Source organism: Thamnophis sirtalis, unplaced genomic scaffold (assembly GCF_051295495.1).
Source record: "Thamnophis sirtalis isolate CommonGarterSnake01/CBP01778 unplaced genomic scaffold, rThaSir2_p1.2 scaffold_4, whole genome shotgun sequence".
Taxonomy (NCBI): domain Eukaryota; kingdom Metazoa; phylum Chordata; class Lepidosauria; order Squamata; family Natricidae; genus Thamnophis; species Thamnophis sirtalis.
This window is the reverse complement of record NW_028261384.1, coordinates 133,888,776-133,910,792: the sequence shown is the minus strand read 5'-3', so window position 1 is coordinate 133,910,792 and position 22,017 is coordinate 133,888,776. Positions and strand designations below refer to the sequence as shown.

General features: G+C 44.1%; 1 gene segment (V, D, J or C); it reads right to left on the bottom strand.

The window, feature by feature from the left end:
- Positions 1-3,754: 3,754 nt before the first annotated feature.
- LOC148046729 (Ig heavy chain V region 3-like) lies at positions 3,755-12,957 on the bottom strand. The segment is given in 4 exon segments: positions 3,755-4,110; positions 4,191-4,361; positions 10,903-11,034; positions 12,927-12,957. Coding segments are annotated over 4 exon segments (690 nt in total).
- Positions 12,958-22,017: the final 9,060 nt, after the last annotated feature.

Below are 22,017 nucleotides of genomic sequence, written 5' to 3'. Positions count from 1 at the left end.
TCAGCTTGCGTTCTAGCCCCAGGTAATCTAGTTAAGCTTTCGCTACCCCTCCCTCTCCCACACACCTCCCAACTCCGTTCGTCCCAAACCACAACTCAAAAAAATCACCATTTCCGCTCTCCTCGCCTAAGAAAATAGTTCATACGCAATTTGAGTTAGAGTTCAGACAAAACTTATGTACAATATATGTCCACAATCAGCAACGCTTCTTTCAGTCTCCATGTCTCATCATCGATATGCCACTTTTCCATTTTATCCCAGACGGAAATCATAAAGCTTTAAAAACATCGCTTAGTCTTTATTCTTTAGTCTTCTGCCCTTCCGGAAGAGAAAAGCAACACCCTCCGCCTTGTAGCCACGTGTCTCGCTGTTTGTCTTCTCCTTCTCCTTGTCTCTCTCCAGGTCCGGATGAGTCAGGAAGTCCCGCCTTCAAGGTCTCGTAGTAAAATTTTCGGGCTTCACAGACAGAATTAATGCGGTGTTTTTGGTTGCCAAATGTAACTGTAATACCAGCTGGGACTTCCCATTTGTATGGAATCTGAGAGTTTCTGAGTTCTTCGGTTAAGAAAGCGTACTGTCTCCTTGTTCTTAATATTTGAAATGGTATCTCTTTAAAAACAATCAAGTCCTCCCCATCAATTCTCAACCTCTTTCCGTAAAGCCTCTGTATTATCTCATTTCTAGATTCCCTTGTAGTAAAGTATATTATTATGTCCCTCGGAAGCTGTCGCTGTTTTGCTACCCAGGAATTCTGGCGGTAAATTCTTTGAATCTGCCAATCAAAGTTAAGTCCCGGACTTCCCACCAAGCGGCTGAAAGCCTCAAAGAAGGTCTGTTTCAAATTCTCCTGTTGGTTTTCACGCAGTCCTCTAACTCTTATAGCAAAGGCAGTCTTATCATAATTTATCATGACAAGTTCTTTTTGAGCAGTTTCAATTTCCTGTTGCAACGTTTGAATTTTTGATATCAGATTAAGGTTAGTTTCTTCCAAAAGTTCCAATTTGTCCTCCGTTTCAGCAATATAATCTGTCATGACTGTCATTACTCCGATCATATCCTGCTTTGCCTGAGCAATTTTAGCATCAAATTGATCACATAAATCCGATATCAGTTGATTAATCTCCTGTCTGAAATCATTAAGCGTTTTGAGAAGAAATTCTTGTGTTAGCAAGTCTCCCGTGGAGGGTGTAGGAGACAAGGGTAGCGACTTCATAGCAGTTTTTGGAGATATGTTATTAAGGAAGCGCTTCTGTTTAGATTTGGGAGCCATTCCAAAATAAAAATAAAAGACAAGCAATCAAGCGAGCCAAAAATCAAAGTCTCTGCTCCCCTCAGTTAATCTTTTAGCAATTAGTACGGAGAAGCCTTCAGGAGGGTAGGGCTAACTAAGTACGTCACATCAAACACAAAAGCTACGAGATCGCCATCTTGTGACGCAGCTAAAAAAGAAAGGGAGCCTTTTGCGAAATTGAAGCTGGTATTTTAAATAGTAATGGAAGAAATTCCTCGGGAATGGTCCCCGCCCGGATTGACTTTTAAATAGCTTAGCTTTGTCCTGGGGGGGGAGGCAATCTGCCTAGGCTGCAAAAAAAGGCAGCGCGGAAAACTGGCCGGAGTAAAGGCTCAGCTAATGTTGAACCTCTTCTCCATTCACAGCAAAAAAAAAAAGCTATGAATTACAAAGAGATCCTAACGACTGACCTTCTCCCTGCCCCTTTCTGCCAGAAAGGGGAGATATCTATAGATCTTATAAGATATACGAACCAGAGTCCTGGCAGGAGCTTTGTTGAGCTCCCGACGGCGGCAGATCCACCCCCCGAAGCCTCACGAGCTCATATTTTTATTTATCCATTTTTTTTCTAACTATAAAAAAAAAAAATGTTTTTGTGTTGTTTGCAAAATGTTTATTAAGGTTTCTTTTTCTAATCAAATATGTTACTACTGGGCAGTGACTGTAAAACATGAAGACGATCAAATCTCTATAGACCAAGAAGGTTTCTGGGAGGCCATTCTCCATTTATGCAAAATGTCTATGAAAGTTTTTTCTAGTCAAAGACTTCAGTTTAACTGCAGATCCCATCATCTCACCTGTGAAATTAGGGTGTCAAGTCATTCCATGTTGGGCCTATAATAATCTCCCTGCAGTTGCTATATATAAAAAGAAACCTTCGTGGTTATTTATTTATTTATTTCCCTGCCTCTTAGTCCAAAAAGAAAACTCTCTTTATGCTTTCCATTCTAGCTTAACCCACAAAACCTTCTGAATTAGTTTACATATCAATACCCACATTTTTTTTAAAAAACTTTTCTGCATGGCCACCAAACCTGACTAAACATCCCTCTATCTTGTTTTCATTCCCATCAGAGATTTGAACTAAATGGACAGTTTTTCTGACGACAAAGCCAGAAATGATACAAATCTCTTTTATATATAACAATTCTCTGCTTCATAAGGGGCATGGTAGCCTCCTGGTACTTTTCTTCAGAGATTTTTCAAGGAACAAATACAGAAATAACAACTGTCAGACTTCCAAAATTAGACAATATCTATTTAGAATTAATTTATACCTCCGTCACTCATAAGACATGGAGTTTCGTGGTTCAACATTTCCCCCTGAGAGGACACATTTTTCTAATTCTCTGAGGAGATTCTTTAGGTCCAGATGTTTCCTCAATGTCTGTGTGGCAATTTTGGATATTTAGAAAGATCGTCCTCATGTTTCATTTTCAGACTTCTGCATGGCACTAAAGGAAAATCCAGGTAGACTCAGTCTTACAACAGTTTATTTAGCGACCCTACAAAGTTACAACATCAATGAAATAAGAGAATTAATGATCATTTGTCACACTGAGTGTTGCAGCATCTCCATGGTAACATGCTCAAAATTCAGACGCTTGGCAACTGACTCATATTTATGACCTTTGCAGTGACTTGGGATCTTGTGAGGACCTTTTACGTCCTTCTGACAAGCAAAGTCAATGGGTGTCCTGTCCAAAGCCTTTAATATATACTGATGCCGGCTTGGATGTCTGCCACTATTAAGGAGGGAGATAAGCAACCCCTTGGCTAGGAGCCCAGAAAATTATCTCAATGAAAACAAGGCTTGAACTCGCGAAATTCTCCAAACTTTCTCTGCACCTGGATTAGTAAACTGTTGTTTCCTGCAAAATTCCCCTCCCATCGCCCCACATTTAAGCTTTCTGGGAAGGGCCAATCAGTAGCCACCTGTTCCTATTTCCTTCTGTGAGCCTTTTTCCAAAGCTGCTCCCTCCTCCTCTCAGCCCTATGCATATACACATCAGGGACAGCCTCCCTCTGTTCCTCCTCACTGCTCCCTGACTCAGATGCTACCTGGTGGCCAAGAGGCCTCTCTAGTCCCTCCTCTGACTCTGAACACACACCAGAGTCATCCTCAGCCTCCAGAGCAGTCCCATAGTGTTCATCGCTGTCACATTCCACCAATAGATCAGCCAGCCGCTGTTGGGCCACAACACTGGGGAATCCAGATTCGCTTCAGAACCAAATTACTAACTTAACAAATGCAGTAATTCTCTTAAACATTGTGGCAAGAAATGTCATAAAATGGGGAATAACTCATTTAACAAAGGTCTCGCTTAACAACAAGTGTTTTGGGCTCATTTGTGGTTCGTAACTCAAGGACTACCGTTATTCCATTCCAGTTTTATTTTGTCTCACATCACCTTGCAAACAGGGGAGGTAAAACTGGAATTCTGAAACCATTTTCCCCATTTTTCATTGAAAGAAAGGAAGGTTTTTGTTCAGTTTCCTCTCACTGTGTCTCTCTCTTGTACAGTAATAGACAGCCGTGTCTTCTGTTTTGAGGCTGTTCATTTGCAGATACAGCAGGTTTTGGGCATTGTCCCTGGAGATGGTGAAGCGGCCCCTGACTTTGTCTGAGTAGTAAATGTTAGATGAAGTTGGATGTATATGGCAAAGCCATTCCAGGCCTTTCCCTGCCGCCTGTCTCATCCAAGCCATCCAGTAGCTGCTGAAGGTGAATCCAGAGGTTTGGCAGGAGAGACGGAGGGACTCCCCAGGTCTTCTCAAGTCCTCTCCAGACTGCACCAGCTGGGCCTCTGACCAGACACCTAGAGAGAAATAGGTCTCAATGACATCTCTGGATAGAAGGACCATCAAGTGAAGGAAAAGCTATAAGGGAAAGCATTACCTTGAAGGGCTGCTAGAAAGAACACAAACTTTGGCCACAGAATCATTGTTGCTCCCTCCAATGAACGGAAGGGAATCAACCAGAAAAGATTCAGGAAAATGTTCAGATTTCGTGTTGTGGGAAACCAGTTGGCTGCTTTAAAGTGGAAATTGTGGCCTGGTTTACATATTGCTTCAGGTAAAAAGAGCTTCTCTTTAGGGCATCACCTATCAATGTCTTTGCATACACATTAAAAACATGGTTTTTTATAAAAATACACAGTGAGTGAGTGAGAGAGAGAGAGAGACAGAGAGAGTTAAGACAGGGAAGTTTTATTATTATGGTTCATTACAGATTGGATCAGATGTTTATGCTAGATAAATAAATGTTGGATTACCACACTTGAAATAAATAGATGGAATAAACTGAATGAATTGTTCAATTTGTTTTAATAATCAAAAAAAAAAAAAAGACAATCACCCATCAAGAATGTGTGTGTGTGTCTGTGTGTGTGTGTGTCTGTGTGTGTGTGTGAGAGAGAGAGACAGAGAAAGAGACAGAGACACACACACAGAGAGAGAGAGGAAGGGTTCTTTTGTTTTTTTAAAAAAAATACAGGGCGGGGCATAACCTTTTCCTAGGGGGTCACAGCAAGATCGACAGCAGTTTACAACTTCCGCGACACCTCATTTTAAAGCCCATAAAAAACTGAATTGAATGAGCTATTAAATGTTAAATTTGCTTTAAGAATGGCTGGAAAATTCGATTCGGAAGAACAAAGGATCATTGACAGAATAAAATGCATTGCCTTTCGAGAGGCTCACGAATTTTGGGGCAATGACGTCTTGCCGGGATATTCGCCAGATCTCAATCCGGCAGAGAACATTGGGGCCATAATTAAGGATGAAGTGGAAGCTCTGATGATTCAGGAGCAAGGTCAAAATCGATATTCGGTTGAAACTTTGAGAATGAATTTGGAAACTGTGTTGAAAAATCTGGAAAATCGAACGGAACTGTTTGAAGATTTGTTGTGTTCTTATCCACCTCGTTTGAATGCTGTTCGAAGGGCTAATGGTGGTCATACTGACTATTAAATCGTGTCAATAAACTCAGTTTTTGATGGGCTTTCGAATGGTGTATGAATTATTTGTGTTGTTATTACAAGTGTTGCTGTGACCCCCTAGGAAAAGGTTATGCCCCGCCCTGTACGATTATTAAAAAGAGTATGTGTGCATTTGTGTGGAAAGACATGGTAAGACACTAAAAAACTTCCTGACTCAGGTTTAAGCATACAGAGTATAAAGTAATGGAGAAGGAAAGGAAAATGAATAACATGTAGGAAAGTATGAAATGGAGGGAATTCAGCAAGGAAAGTAATAAAAAGACTGAGTGTAAATAAATTTAAGCTGCTCAGAAGGAGAGAAAGTTTTTGACCGGCCTCAAATTCACTTCCTCTTACTGTGCCTCTCGCACAGTAATAGACAGATGTGTCCTCTTCTTTCAGATTGTTCATTTGCAGATACAGCTGACTTTTGGCATTGTCCCTGGAGATGGTGAAGCGTCCCTTCACTTTGTCAGAGTAGTAAATGTAAGATGAGCTTGGATAAATGTAGCCCACCCATTCCAGTGCTTTCCCTGGAGCCTGTCTCACCCAGCTCATGTAATAGTCTCTGAAGGTGAATCCAGAGGCTTGGCAGGAGAGACGGAGTGATTCCCCAGGTCTTCTCACATCCCCTCCAGACTCCACCAATTGAACCTCAGATCGGACACCTAAAATGAAAGATCTCTCAATGAAATCTGCTATATACAGGAACTGCAAATGGAAGGAGCCCCTACATGAAATGAAACATTACCTCCAAGGGATGCAAGAAAGAATACCAAGTTCAGCCACGGGGTCATTTTGGCTCCCTCTAATGAATGGAGGCAAACTGAAAGGAGAGAATTTGGGAAAACACACAGGCTTTGTGTCAGTGGGTGTCAACTGTTGCCTTTAAAGAGGAAATTGTGCTTTCATTTACATATTGGCTGACATAAAAGAGTTCTTCAGAGCAGGGGTTTCATTGTTGAGTTTGTACATTCCTTGCAGAGATGATTTTTAAAATAAAAGTTTCCATTCCAAAGTAAAACGAATCAGCCTTTACAGAGAGAAAGTTCCTGACAGTGAGATCAATCAACCAATGGAGCAGAAGTTTCCTTTGGAAGTTGAGGGAGCTTCATCACGGGAAGCTTTCAAGAAGAGACTGGACTGCCATCTGTCAGAAATAGTGTAGGGATTCCTGCTTGGACAGGGAGATTGGACTAGTCTGCCCAGTGGTGGGATTCAGCCAGTTCGCACCTATTCTTTAGAACCGGTTGGTAACTTTCTAAGTAGTTCAGAGAACCGATTGTTAGAAGAAATCTCCTTTTGTTTTTTTTTCACTTTACAGGGCTAATCCTGTAAGGAAGGCAGGAAGGAAACATTCTGGTGTTGTTTCTAGCCTGATCTTTATTGCCCTGCTTTACAGAAACTGCCTCTCCGGTTAACTCATATTACATTATAACAGCTAAGGCGAAGCGTCCATCGACCTGAGTGATCTTGAGTTGGCCACGCCCACCCAGTCACATGACCACCGAGCCCCACCTACCCCAATGGTCATTAGGGCAGAGAACCGGTTGTTAAATTATTTGAATCACACCACTGAGTCTGCATATAATTTCCTTTCTAACTCTGTTAATCTGTTTAAGTGCCAAGACTCCATATGGGGCCTATAATAGCCGCCATGTAGTTGCTAGATATAGAAAGAAAGGATCATGTTTTTTTTTACCTGTCTATTACTCCTGAAATAAAGCTTTCTTTATGCTTTCCATTGTAGCTTAACCCACAAAATCTTCTCGATTAATGTACATATCTGTATCCACGTTTCTTTTGGCTTTTTTTGCAGGGCCAAAAACCTGATAAAACATCCCTCTATATTATTTTCATTCCCATCAAAGATTTGAACAACCTGGTCTGTTTTTTTTCCCCTGACAATCAAGCCAGAAATGATACACATCCTTTCATATTAGAACAATTCTAGTCTTCATAGGGGCGATTGTAGCCTCCTGAGAGGCAGACTTTTCAGGGAACAATTACAGAAATAACAACTGTCACACGTCCAAAATTAGACAATATATATTTAGAATGGATTTATTCCCTCCCCCATAAGTCATGGAGTTTTGTGTGCCAATATTGCCCCCTGGTGTCCAAAGTGAGGAGAGGACACATTTCTTTCTAATTCTCTGAGGAGATTCTTTTGGTCCAGATGTTTCCTCAACATGAGAATGGTGGTTTGGATTTTTAGAAAGATCATGCTGACGTTTTATTTTCAGACTTCTGCATGGCAGTGGAGGACAATGCAGATAGATGATGAAATGAAGGGATTTGTATTCCAAAAAAGATGTTGGGACATCCCTATTGTGACTTAATGGTTTTCATCCCATTAAGAAAATTGGGGGCTGCTTTCTGCCTCTTTAAAAAAATAACCATGTTTCTCCTTTTCTTCCTTTGGGAATATATAATATTCTGCCTTTTTTTAAATATTTCCCCAAATATTTCATTCTTCTAGGAAGGATAGGCACTGATATTCACATTCCAAACTCTCAAACTCTACAAGATGCGACCAGCCTGAAGATGACGAATGAGACTTCGTAGAAACGTTGCAAAGACACTTCCAATTTTACGCGGGAGAAAACCCAAATAACCAAAGACCTACATACAAACACCAGTGAAAACCTCAGAATGTGTGTGTGTGTATGTGTATGTGTGTGTGTAGACTTATCAGCACAAATGCAACACAAATGTAACAAAGGCAACATAAAAAATGGCTTTCTGCCTGGATGGCTCCTAGGGTGATCTGAAACACAGAAAAAGGGAAGCAGTATGCTCCCTCCCATATTTGAGCGTACCAGGGGTTCACAGTAACAGGTTTTATATTTTCTCCTCCTGTTTAACATGACCATTTGAAGAAACCCAAAAGAACTGAATGCAGACCAAAGTCATTTTTGTTTTGGAGGGTATTGTCAGCTTCTGCTTTGCTGCTGTTTCGGCTGCCATTGAAACGGGGGAGGGGGGCATGGTATTTGAGAGGGGAATACTAATTGTGCTGGAGGAGGATCTTGGAGTTTGCTGCCCCTCTTGCTGCGCATGCGGAGGAGGTTTCCCGCCAAGGCTAACGGCACCGACATTCCATCTGGATGTTGCCTTTCGAAGTTATCTCACACCTGACACTTGGGAGAATTATGATTGGACAGTAACTGGGATGCCAAGGGCTGGGGAATGGGTTATTCTATATATCAATCGCTTTCGCACCTAAATAATCAGTCTTTCGCTTTGCTACGCTTCTAATCATTTATAATTAGTAAAAGTACACTTGATTTCTATCAATGGAGTCTCGTGGTTTTCTTTCCTAATTATTTCAATGGAGGAGTGCTCACAGTAAGCGAAAAAAGACTCATTCACACCCCACCAGGAGTTTTCAACCTACCGTGAGGGGTGTACTCACAAGAAGGACGGAGAAATGTCATTGCAAGCAGGCGATGATGAGGAGATTGATAGAGAAACTGCAGAACCAACTTTACCTGAAGGGCTAGCTGGCCTGAGGATAGAGAAGCCTGCGGTTCAGCCCCGATGGATTTTGGGAGTGGGGCAAAAAGAGGACTATGAGGATTATGAGAATTTGGATGCAGGAATCACCAGACGGAAACAAAGGAAAACCCCAGCAGACTGGAAAGAAACTATGACCGAGAGGAGGTCCCGGGAGAGAGAAATGGAAAGAGAGCAAACGGAAGAATCTGCACAAAGGTACTCCTTGCATAAATTTAGGGAGGGTGAAGAGGCCAAGGGGGGATGGGAGCAAGCAAACCCAGAAACAGTCTTCCCCCCCAGCCAGGGCTGTTGCCAGAGTGGGGGGGTCCCCCAGAAGACGCAGAAGTGCAAAAGTCCCTCCCTTACCAGCAAAATATAACAGTGATACAAAGAGGTTGGGTCCTTTCGTCATGCAGATTTGCAACTATACGGAAAAATATGGCCAAGTTTTAGAGTCAGATGAGATGAAAGTGCAAATAGTTTCATTTTCTTTGGAAGAAAAAGCGGCCGTTTGGATGGTGAGCTTACACCAATGTAATTCCCCTGTCCTGAGGAATTTTAATAGCTTTATGACTGCACTACAAAGGAGGTTTGATAACCCACTGATTGAGAGACGAGGGAAGGTGAATTTTATGGCCCTAAAACAGGGAAATAAGCCGGTGGCTGAAGAGGTTCAGGACCAGTTTGCATTCGGATTAAACGAGGACATTTACAAACAATGTGTTAACAGACACCTTCCTAAGCGAATTGTTGCTGGCTATGAAAATACAGTGGATATTGAACTAGACTTGATTAGAATTCAATGTGTGAAAGGGGAAAAAGCAGAGAGATCACCCCCCCCAGCTCAAAGGGCCCCATTCCACATCAGGGGTGAAGGGAAGGGAAGCTCCACCGGCAACGACAAGCCTTTCATGTGCCTCCATTGTGGAAAAGGAGGCCATCGCGCCATGGATTGCCGCGTTAAAGTTCCTCCGCCCACCCAAACCCCTACCAAGAGGAAAGGGAAGGCACGCAAGGCCCTGGGGAAGGAGAGGGGAGCTGCGCTCGCTGCTGAAAATACCCCCCAGTGTTTCCAGCCGGAGATGGAGGAGGGAGCGGACATGACCACCAGTTCCTCGGATGACTCCGATGATTACGGCTCGCGTCAATGCGTGAGTTCACATAAAGGCCCCATGTTGATCCCAATTGAGTTAAGGGTGCCATCTGGTGGGGAGACGGAGCGGCTTTCCGCTCTACTCAATTCGGGCTGTTCTAGATGTATGATTAATCCTGCAATGGTTGAGAAACTGGGCTTAAAATTGAGGACTTTGAAAACCCCTTTTTCCGGAGGAGGGCCGGATGTCAGCCTCTGCTTTGCTGCTGCTTCAGCTGCCATTGAAACGGGGAGAGGGGCATGGTATTTGGGAGGGGAATACTAATTGTGCTGGAGGAAGATCCTGGGGTTTGCTGCGCATGCAGAGGAGTTTTCCCGCCAAGGCCAACGGCAGCGACATTCCATCTGGGTGATGCCTTTCAAAGTTATCTTACATCTGACACTGGGAGAATTATGATTGGACTGTAACTGGGATGCCAAGGGGAGGGGAATGGGTTATTCTATATATCATTTGCTTTTGTGCCTAAATAATCAGTCTTTCGCTTTGCTAAGCTTCTAATCATTTATAATTAGTAAAAGTACACTTGATTTCTATCAATGGAGCCTCGTGGTTTTCTTTCCTAATTATTCAATGGAGGAGTGCTGACAAAGCTACTTTTTAAAACCTATCGTACCCATTTTGTTCCACAGCCTAGAGATTTCCTTCTTCTCACCTCTCGAAATGTCATTCACCTTCTACACGGCTTCTTAGAAGATCAGACCTAAGGTTCCAAATTGTATACGGAGATTTACCTTCTGCTTCTCACTTTAAAAAGCCCACATTTGACTTTCTGAATCAATTTCGAAAGTTGTTCAGAGGAGGAGAAGGTTTTTGCAGTAATAGACAGCTGTGTCCTCCTGTTTGAGGCTGTTCATTTGCAGATACATCTGGCTGCGGGAATCATCCCTGGTGATGGTGAAGCGTTCCTTGACTTTGTCTGAGTAGTAAGTTGACGTTGAGGCTGTATGTGTGAAGGCCACTCATTCCAGGCCTTTACCTAGAGCCTGCCTCATCCAGTTCATGGGATAGCTGCGGAAGGTGAATCCAGAGGCTTGGCAGGAGAGATGGAGAGACTCTCCAGGACTTCTCACATCCCCTCCTGACTCCACCAACTGGACTTGAGATTGGCCTCCCAAAAAGAAAAAAACACATTTGAATGAAACCTTCTATATGCAAAAATGAGAATATGAAGGAAATTATTTAAAGAGGGGGGAAAAAACTACCTTGAATTAACACTTAACCTGTGCACAAAATTCAGCCATGGGGTCATTTTCGCTCCATTTATCGAATGGAGAGAATCGAAAGCAAAGAATTTAGGAACCATGCAAACTTGGTGTTCTTGGGTACAGCCTGAAATGGGAAACCATGCAGCTTATTTAAAGGGGAATCATGTTCTGATTTACATATTGATTGGGATAAAAGAGGCGCTCAGCACATTCACTTAGAGATTTTTCAGACAGAACTTATACAAATGATTTTCAAATCATTTTGCTGTTAAGCAAGATAGTTGATGGATGGCGCCAAGTTTCATTTACTCTCCAAAGGTTATTAAGGAGTAAGGCAGGTCAGCCCATCCATTTCTTTGATGTGAAATTGCGGCAGGAGTAATCAAGAGATTATATCAAGGGGGGAAGGCAGTTTAAAAAATAGAGTCTCAGAGGGATTCTGGGAGAAGAGGCCTCCAGTGACCAATGTTTACATCCCTTGGCTCAATGCTACTAAGGGGAGAGAACTTCAGGATTGAGGAGGTTGAATAAATACATAGATATAGAAAGAATTAAAATGGAAGAACATGTCTTAAAAAAAACAAAAAACATGGGGATTTGGTAAAACTAAGAATCAAGGGACTCAGAATTTCCAAGATATCAGGGAAGATCTGTGGGACATCAATCCGTATTTCTTATTATAAAACCTGGAAATTCCCTTTTTTCCCAACATCAAAGTGTTAACAAGGTTCCACAATGTTTCTACACAGATCAGATTTGAGAGAACAAGACATGATGGAGATTTATCTTCAGCTTTTAAGTTCAAATACACAACTTCCTTTGACTGAATCATTTCGGGTAGCAGTTGAGAGGAAGAGAAGGTTTTTTCTTGGCATCCGATTCACTTCCTCTCACTGTGTCTCTCTCACACAGTAATAAACCGCAGAATCCTCTAGTTTGAGGCTGTTCATTTGCAGATACAGCTGGCTGCGAGAATCATCTCTGGAGATGGTGAAGCGTCCCTTGACTTTGTCTGGGTAATAAGTGGAAGGAGATGATCCTGTACATATGGCAGCCACCCATTCCAGACCTTTCCCTGGAGCCTGTCTCACCCAGTGCATGCAGTAGCTGCTGAGAGTGAATCCAGAGGCTTGGCAGGAGAGACGGAGGGACTCTCCAGGTCTTCTCACATCCCCTCCAGACTCCACCAACTGGACTTCAGATTGGACTCCTAAAAACAAGAGTTTTTCAATGAAATCTTATATATACAAAATGGGGAAAAAATGAACTTAATTCTTTAAAGAGGAGAAAAACTACCTTGAAGGAGCACTAACAAGAACACCCAATTCAGCCATGGGGTCATTTCGACTCGTTGTAATGAATGGAGGGAATTGAAAGAAAAGAATTCAGGAAAGTGCACAAAGTTTGTGTGGATGGGTGTAGCCTGAAAAGAGAAATCAAGTGGATCATTTAAAGGGGAAATTTTGCCTTCATTTACATATCACTCCAGATAAAATAGTCCCTCAATGCAATAATCTCACAGTTTTCCTTCTAGTCTCCTTACATGCGGGGCTTTCAGAAAATATTCCAGTCTTAATAAGTGAAGTCAGATTCTTTCCCTTTTTAGCAGAAATGGCAGGTTTATATTATTGTAATTAAAACAAAGGTTTGCAAAGTTTCAGGGCTTTTCCATGATTCAAAGGGAGAGGCAAGGAACATGCAATTATAACTTTTGAAAGGGCTACGCTGGGGACAGGACATGAAGGAGAACACACATATATATTCAGTAGAAGCTTTTCACATTCTCCCCACTTACCCTTGAAAAGAACCACAAAACCCAAATGCATTTTGAGGCACAATTAGTAAGTCAGAGTTGGAATGAAAGATGAGATAGATGGAGAAGATATTCATCTCTTCTAAATTAATTACTTCTACAAAGAAATAGCTTTATATTCTACGAATAATTCAGTTTTGGCTTACATTATTCTGTGCAGTGAGGGTTGCATAGGTATTTTCCTGGTGATGCGGCGGCTAGAATAAGGTGACCAGATTTTCAGATTGGAAAAGAGGGACACCCTTTACCGGGGGGGGGGGGGGGGGGGCTTGATTAAAAAAAAAATTTTTGTCAAAAGGTCACCCCAGGACACTGAAACCAGCATAAATACGAATCTGTTGCCAAACCAAATTTTGATCACGTGACCATGAGGATGCTGCAACGGTCGCTAAGTGTGAAAAATGGTTGCAAAAATGGTCCTTCCTCCCTCCTTCCATCCTCTTCTTTCCTCCCTCACTCCCTTCCTCCTTTTTTCTCTTCCTTCCGCCTTCCATTCTTTATACGATATAAAATTCAATGAGGGTGAAACACACCAAATCTGGCAAAGCTGCCTTGCACCAACCTGGCCTGCCCATAGAATAGCAGCCACTTTGAGACACATAAACCTGGTCTGAACATATTGCATCACAAAGATTTGCAAAGATCACATTTGCAAAAAGGAACATTTCTTGTAGTAAATACATTTTATAAACAATTTAAAAGTAAAAATCCCCCCAAAATAATAAAAAAGGTATTCTATAAATAAAAGAAATCCTTAAAAACCATTGTTAAGTATTACACCAGCAATAATTTATACTGTCACCATTTCAAACTATCATCAGAAATACGAATCTGTTGCCAAACATCAACATTTTGATCGCGTAACCATGAGGATGCCACAACGGTCGCTAAGTGTGAAAATGGTCGCTAAGTGTGAAAAATGGTCATCAGTCACTTTTTTCAATGCCATTGTAACTTTGGTCACTAAATGTTTTCCCCCTCCTCGAGACTCCTCACTTCTTCCTTCATTCCTCTTGCTTATCTACCTTCACCTTATCTGTCTTCTGCTCTTTCCCTCTCTTCCTTCCTTTCTCCTTCCATCCTCTCTTCTTTCCTCACTCACTCCCTTCCTCTTTTTTTCTCTTCCTTCCTCCTTCCATTCTTTCAGCTTCATTTCTTTTGCCTATCTACCTTCTCTGTCTTTCTGCTCTTTCCATTTCTTCGCTTCTGTTCCTTCCTCCTTCCCTCCTTTCCTATTTCTTCCTTCTTCCTTCCTTCTGCCTATCTACCTTCACCTTCTCTGTCCTTCTACTCTTTCCCTGTCTTCCCCTTTCCTCCCTCCCTCCCTTCTTTGCTTTCTAGTTCCATCTTTTCTTCTTTCCTCTCTCCCTCTTTTTCTTTTTTCCTTCCTTCCTCCTTCCTCTTGCCTATCAACTTTTTTTTTTGTTTTGTTACATAGACGACACATACCCACAACAATAAAAACAAAACAAAAAGAAAAAAACCCATCATCACATATAGCATGTCATTTGGTTACAAGTGTTTTAACATTTATCATTCTTATACATTTATTATTTCATTTAATAGGTTATAATATACAGTTTGGGTTGCTTTGTTTACCATCCCTTCCTCCTGTTATAACACCACCTTATTTTCCCTTTCTTTTCTCCCTTCCTCCCTTCTCTACTTTCTTCCTTCCTGCTCTCCTTTCCCTTCCTTCTTCCCTTACCTTTCTCCTACTCCTGCTCTTCCTCTTCCCCTTTCTACCCTCTCTCCCCCTCTTTCTCTCCTTTCCATCCTCCTCTCCTTACCTCTTTCTTTTCACCCTCCCTCCCTTCTCTACTTTCCTCCTTCCTCCTCTCCTTCCCCTTCCTTCTTCCCTTACCTTTCTCCTACTCCTGCTCTTCCTCTTCCCCTTTCTACCCTCTCTCCCCCTCTTTCTCTCCTTTCCATCCTCCTCTCCTTACCTCTTTCTTCTTTCCCCCATCTTCCTTTCATTCTCTCCTCCTTTCTCCCTTTCTCCCAACTCCCTTTCTGGGAGTTGAAGTCCACACACTTTCAAGTCTCCAAGGTGGAGAAAGACTGATCTATCTAATTAATATAATTATTTCTCCCTCTCTTTTTCACTCTCTTTCCAGCGCACACACGCAAATGCATAGGGCAGCCCACCTCACACACAGGTAACTCCGGGCGGCTTGCGGGAAGAGGACAGCCTACCACTCACCCATGCGGGGGGGGGGGCAGGATTTTGCCAAGAAAAGTTAACTTTCCTGCGAAAGGGGCCGGCAGCCTCTCAGCTCTTCCCGTCTGGGAAGACCTCCCCCCACTTCCACTCCTGCGACCCTCCTCCTGCCTCCTCGGAGCTTCAAGCAAGCTAACTGGGAAGGCTGGGAAAAAAGAAGAAACGGAGGCGCGAGGTCAGCGGTCCTTGGGGGCGTGGCGGAAGCCCTTCAAAAGCGCTCCTTTCCCCGCTCTGCTGCCGTTGCTGCTGCTGCGGGCGGAAGGGGAGGAGGAGGAGGAAGAAGATAAAGCGGCGGGGTGGTCCCTACAGCCGCCGACACGGGAAAGGTGCGCTTTGACAGGGCTCCCACAGCCCTGCCAAAGCACCCATTTCCCGGCTCGGCTGCCATTGCTGCTGCTCATGGCAGAAGGGGAGGAGGAGGAGGAGGAAGAGAAAGCAGCGGGGCGGTCCCTACAGCTGCCGACACGGGAAAGGTGCGCTTTGACAGGGCTCCCACAGAGGACTCCTGCCTCTTCGTGTATGGGATCGCTGCCTCCGAGAGCGTGGGAGCGGCCGCGAGGAGTCCGTTCGTGCAGCGCCCCAACCTCTCCTCCTACCTCTTCGTGCATGGGATCGCTGCCTCCGAGAGCGTGGGAGCGGCCGTGAGGAGTCCGTTCGTGCAGCACCCCAACCTCTCCTCCTACCTCTTCGTGCATGGGATCGCTGCCTCCGAGAGCGTGGGAGCGGCCGCGAGGAGTCCGTTCGTGCAGCGCCCCAACCTCTCCTCCTGCCTCTTCGTGTATGGGAGGAGAGGTTGGGGCGCTGCACGAACGGACTCCTCGCGGCCAATCCCACGCTCTCGGAGGCAGCGATCCCATGCACGAAGAGGCAGGAGGAGAGGTTGGGGCGCTGCACGAACGGACTCCTCGCGGCCGCTCCCACGCTCTCGAAGGCAGCGATCCCATACACGAAGAGGCAGGAGGAGAGGTTGGGGCGCTGGCAGCTGCCCTGCAGACAACTTCCACACGCTTCAGGAGCTTCTGCCGAGCGACAGGAGCCCCGGAAGCGCGTGGAAGTTGTCTGCGGGCAGCTGCCGCTGCGTCCACGCTCTCGGAGGCCCAGAAGCGAGGGGACGTTCTCTGCTGGCGCCGCCGCTCCCCCGACCTCTCTTCCTTCCGCGGCGAATCCCATGGATTCATGAACGGACTCCACGGAAGGAAGAGAGATTGGGACAGCAGCGGGGAGGCCCAGAAGCGAGGGGACGTTCTCTGCTGGCGGCACCGCTCCCCCGATATCTCTTCCTTCCGCGGCGAATCCCATGGATTCACGAACGGACTCCACGGAAGGAAGAGACATCGGGACAGCAGCAGGGAGGCCCAGAAGCGAGGGGACGTTCTCTGCTGGTGGCGCCGCTCCCCCGATATCTCTTCCTTCCGCGGCGAATCCCATGGATTCACGAACGGACTCCACGGAAGGAAGAGAGATTGGGACAGCAGCGGGGAGGCCCAGAAGTGAGGGGACGTTCTCTGCTGGCGGCACCGCTCCCCCGATATCTCTTCCTTCCGCGGCGAATCCCATGGATTCACGAACGGACTCCACGGAAGGAAGAGACATCGGGACAGCAGCAGGGAGGCCCAGAAGTGAGGGGACGTTCTCTGCTGGCGGCGCCGCTCCCCCGATATCTCTTCCTTCCGCGGCGAATCCCATGGATTCACGAACGGACTCCACGGAAGGAAGAGAGGTCTGGTCTGGGCAGCACGCACAGAGCGGGAAAGGCAGCACCAAAGCCTGGCCGCGAGCGAGGGAGCGCGCGGCGAGCAGCGACGCCGGGCTGCTTCCTCCTCCGCCGTGTGCAACGCTGGGCTGCTTGCCTTCCCCCCTCCTCCTCCTCCTCCGCGAGCAATGCAACGCGGGGCTGCTTGCCTTCCACCCCTCCTCCTCCGCCGCCGCGTGCAACGCCGGGCTGCTTGCCTTCCCCCCTCCTCCTCCGCGAGCAACGCAACGCCGGGCTGCTTGCCTTCCACCCCTCCTCCTCCTCCTCCGCAAGCAACGCCGGGCTGCTTCCCCCTCCTCCCCCTCCTCAGCCGCGAGCGAGGGAGCACGCGGCGACCAGCAACGTCTCCTCCCCCCAGCGCCTCCCGATTCCCACAGTACCAAATTAATTAGACAATACAAAACATACTCACCACCAGTGAGTAAGCGCAGCAGCTGCAACCCCAACAAGAAAGAAAGACGAAATAAAATGGAGAACTCGCGCATGCGTCCTCAGCTAAGGAGTCCAGCCAATCAGTGAGCTGGTTGGCCAGCTCACTGATTGGCTGGAGTCCAGCCAATCAAATTAGTGAGCGGCAGGCTGGGCTGGCTTAAATTTGTAGGTAGCAAAGAACGAAACGATGAGCCAGCCCAGCAGCTGATGGGTGGGAGCTGCCAGCGCCAAAAAAAGCATGCCTTTTTAAAAAGCGGGCGGGACACGGGAATATGCATCAAAAGGCGGGGGTGTCCCGCCAAAAGCGGGACGTCTGGTCACCTTACCCTTAATTCATGAATGTTTGTGAATAAAAACAACCATCTCAGCATTCACATTAGAGGAGTTTTTTTTCCCAATATGCACACAAACACATAAACATGAGCTTCCCCTCATAACCATAAATACATTTTTTTTCATTATTCATACAATGGGTTTCCTCACATTTAATTAAAATAGAATTCTTGCTTTGCAACATGGAAGCTGGGCAGTTGAATTTCCAAAAACTAAAACTCTACAAGATGAAACCAAAGGATATATATAATTTCCTGGCAGACGAAAGAAGCTGATGGACTTGAATGTGTAGGGAGCATTTCATGTCAAAACTTCTCCTGATTTACAGGCGGTGATAAGAGTACACAATTAGTAGTGACAACCATGGAGGAAGAAAGAGCCAGACACAAAATAGGAGTAACGTAGAAAATATTGAGACTGTGGAAATCTGATGATATTAAAAGAAAAGGAAAGGGTTTGAGTGCAAATCAGTTTAAGCGGCTTAGAAGTACAGAAAGTTGTTGACAGGATTTAGATTCACACCCTCTCACTGTGTATCTCCTTCACACTATTAGTCTGCTGTGTCTTCAGCTTTGAGGCTGTTCATTTGCAGATACAGCTGGCTTTTGGCATCGTCCCTGGAGATGATGAAGCGTCCCTTCACTTTGTCAGAGTAAGGAATGTAAGATGAACCTGTACTTATGCGGGCCACCCATTCCAGTCCTTTCCCTGGATACTTTGTCATCCAGTTCTTGCCATATTGAAAGTGAATTCAGAGGCTTCCCTTAGACCATTTTTGGTTATCTGGCATCCAAAATGGGTCATGTGGAGATTCCTGGGAGGGGAGGGGCAGGGTGGGAGGCAGAAGTGGATTTCAAAAATTGTCTGAACCTACTCTGTGGGTGTGGCCTCCTTTGTGGGAGTGGCTTGCCATCCATGTGACTGGATGGGAGTGGCTTGCTGCCCATGTGACCGGATATGAAGATGCCGATGACACTTGTCAGAACCACCTTAAATTACCTCACACACAGCACTGGCATGCATAAGAATATGATGTAAACTTGTTTTTTAAAGGCATCTTTGGTTTGCGTTAAAACAACTTCAACACACGTAATGTTCTGATTGCACCACAAACACAGTAGTCATCCTTACCTTTCACACAGGCAGTGAGTTTTATAAATACGAGCATGATAGTGTAGAGTAATCATATCTAAGGACCGGTGGTGGGTTTCAAAAAAATTTGGAACCTCTTCTGTAGGTGAGGTCTGCTTTCCGGGTCCACTGGTGGAATCTCTTCAAACCAGTTTGGTAGATTTGACGAACCGGTTCTACCGAATAGGTGCGAACTGGTAGGAACCCACCTCTGGTGGGAGGGGCCAGTGGGTCCTTCCAACTTCCAGTTCAGCGAACTAACTGTAAAATTAACATCCAGTTTGTCCGAACCAGTGCAAACCGGTTGAATCCCAGCCCTGCATAAAAGGGTAATTTGTAAAAAAAGGGCAGAGGGCAATAGAATTAGAGTAATGGGAGATGTAATTGGGGCAGAGATAATGTATTCACTTTAGGTGATTCTGATAGGTTGTCACAGTCTGAGTACTAAGCCAATAAGGAAAACTGGGAGGTAAATTTGCAACGGTAATTAGGAATATAAAGAAAACATATTGATGATTTACGATGTGTCCAATGTACCTGTGTGTGTTTGTGTGTGTGTGTGTGTGTGTTTGTGTGTGGTTCACATTCTTTGCAAAGTTGTAAATAAAATTACCATTGTTTTCTAGTGGGAGTTTTAACTGGTGATTGTTCATTTCAAAACTAGACAACAAATCCATATTTCTATCTTTAAATAAATTTTAACTTTTTAAAAAATACCCAGGTAAATCTCGCAAAAGTGCAGTCCCTCCCTCCCTCCCTCCCTCCCTCCCTCTCTCTCTCTCTTTATCCACCAAATTGATCAACAGGTTCTACACTGCTTATTTCAAAGTCAGTTTGGAGCTCCCATTTGGCATCATGGAGATTTACTTGCTGCTGCTTCAATGCACAGATTTAACTTTCTATAAGGAACTCAATTTGTACAGTGCTCTGAAGAGAAGGTTTTTGTTTGGCATCAGATTCACTTCCTCTCACTGTGTCTCTCCACAGTAATAGACAGCTGTGTCCTCCAATTTCAGATTGTTCATTTGCAGATACAGCTGGCTGCGGGAATCGTCCCTGGAGATGGTGAAGTGACCCTTGACTTTGTCCGAGTAGCGAATCGGAGACGAGGATCTACCTATATCTGCCACCCATTCCAGGCCTTTCCCTGGAGCCTGTCTCACCCAGTTCATGTAATAACTGCTGAAGGTGAATCCAGAGGCTTGGCAGGAGAGACGGAGAGACTCCCCAGGTCTTCTCACATCCCCTCCAGACTCCACCAACTGGACTTGAGACTTGGCACCTGAAAAGATAGCTTTATCTTTTTAATTTTTTTTCCCAATATATTTTATTCATTTTCACATTCCATTTTGCAATCACTTATATACAGAGTATTTGCTATAAGAAAAGAAAAAAAAAATGAAATAAAACAAAATAAAAAGAAAACACAACTCATCATTCACAACCCCACCTAACACTTCCATCCTCCATACACCCCATCTACCCCCTCCAACTTTCCTTTCTCCCTCTAACACTCCCCTCCTACTTCCCTTTCCCCTCAAACCTTCCTTCTCCCCTTACTCCCCACACGCCCTCCTTACATTCCCCTTACTCCTTCCTTACTCCTCCCTCTTCTTTCCCTCTACCTCCCTCCTTGGTGTATGCCTTTATTCGAGTGTTGTTTAATCTGATAAAAGTAAAATAAACCAAGGAAAAAAAATATAAAGAAAGAAAAAAGAGAGAGAGAGAAAAAAAACAACCGTATATAAGTACATTCTTGTTCTTATTGAGACTATGTTAACACCCCCCCCCACAAATCCCCATCCCTAATCCTCCCGACTTCCCAGGGCCCACACCTGGCACTACCTTCTGTCTAAAATATCTTGTGTACGTATGGATTAAAAATAAAAGTAATATATTAAAGGAAAGAAAAACAAGAAAAAAGAAAGAAAAGAAAAGAAAAAAAAGAAACCACTCTTTGTGTTGAGCTCAGCCCCCCATCTTTATCTATGCTTAAATAGTATAAGTCATTCTATCTATATTTTATTCTCGTCTCTTACTTCTTTGTTATTTACCCCAACCTTCTGTAGACTCTCCCATTCCTCTTCCTAAACCTTATATTCAGATAAACATTTATACAAATTTGTGTAGGCATCAATATACAATCTAACCAAAAATAATCCCTTCCGATAAAATTTAAGCAACGTGGTTCATGCCACATATTCAAATATTACTTTACAGAAGAATAATCAAACTTTCCCTTCTAATAAAATTTAAACAGCGTAAATAATCTTTCTTAACCTCATTTTCAAACAATAATTCAAAATAATCTAACCAAGCTTTACCTTCTTAGAGAAGTTTAGGCAGCATAGATCAAGTATTACTTTACACAAAAATCAGTTTACATTCTATCTTAAGATAATCCCAACCGACTTTCTCTTCTAATAGGATTTAGACAACGTAAATCATTCCACATGCATTTTACCCTCATCCCTTGCTTGTCTGATATTTACCACTATCAAATTTATGCAGACATTTGTTTAAGATCTAGCTCAAAGTAATTTCAACCAACTTTCCCTTCTAATAAGAATTAAATAGCATGGATCATTCCACATATTCAAATAATACTTTCAACAAAAGTCAGTTAACCTTCTGTTTTAAAGTAGTCCCTTCTAACAAAATTTAAACAACATAATTCATTCCACATTCATTTTACATCTATCTTAAGATAATCCCAACCGGCTTTCTCTTCTAATAGGCTTTAAACAATGTAAATCATTCCGCATACATTTTACCCTCATCCCTTGCTTGTCTGATATTTACCACTATCAAATTTATGCAGACATTAGTTTAAGATCTAGCTCAAAGTAATTTCACCCAACTTTCCCTTCTAATAAGAATTAATCCGCTTTTTCTACCGGAGAGAGGTCGCAAACCCCCATTCGGTCCACAACTTTAGCAAATATTTTAAAATGTCTAAATCCTCGATCTGCGCTTTTCTGCTTCTCCGAGGGAGGAAAGGCTACCCCCTCCATCTTGCAACCACACGGCCTGCCGCTTGCCTTCTCCTTCCGCTTGTCTCTCCTCTCTTCCAAGTGAGTCAGGAAGTCCCGCCTTCAAAGTCCTACAATAGAAATCTCGGGCCTCCGAAACAGAGTTAAGACGAAATCTTTGATTCTCAAATGTGACCGTAATGCCGGCAGGGGCCTCCCATCTGTATTGAA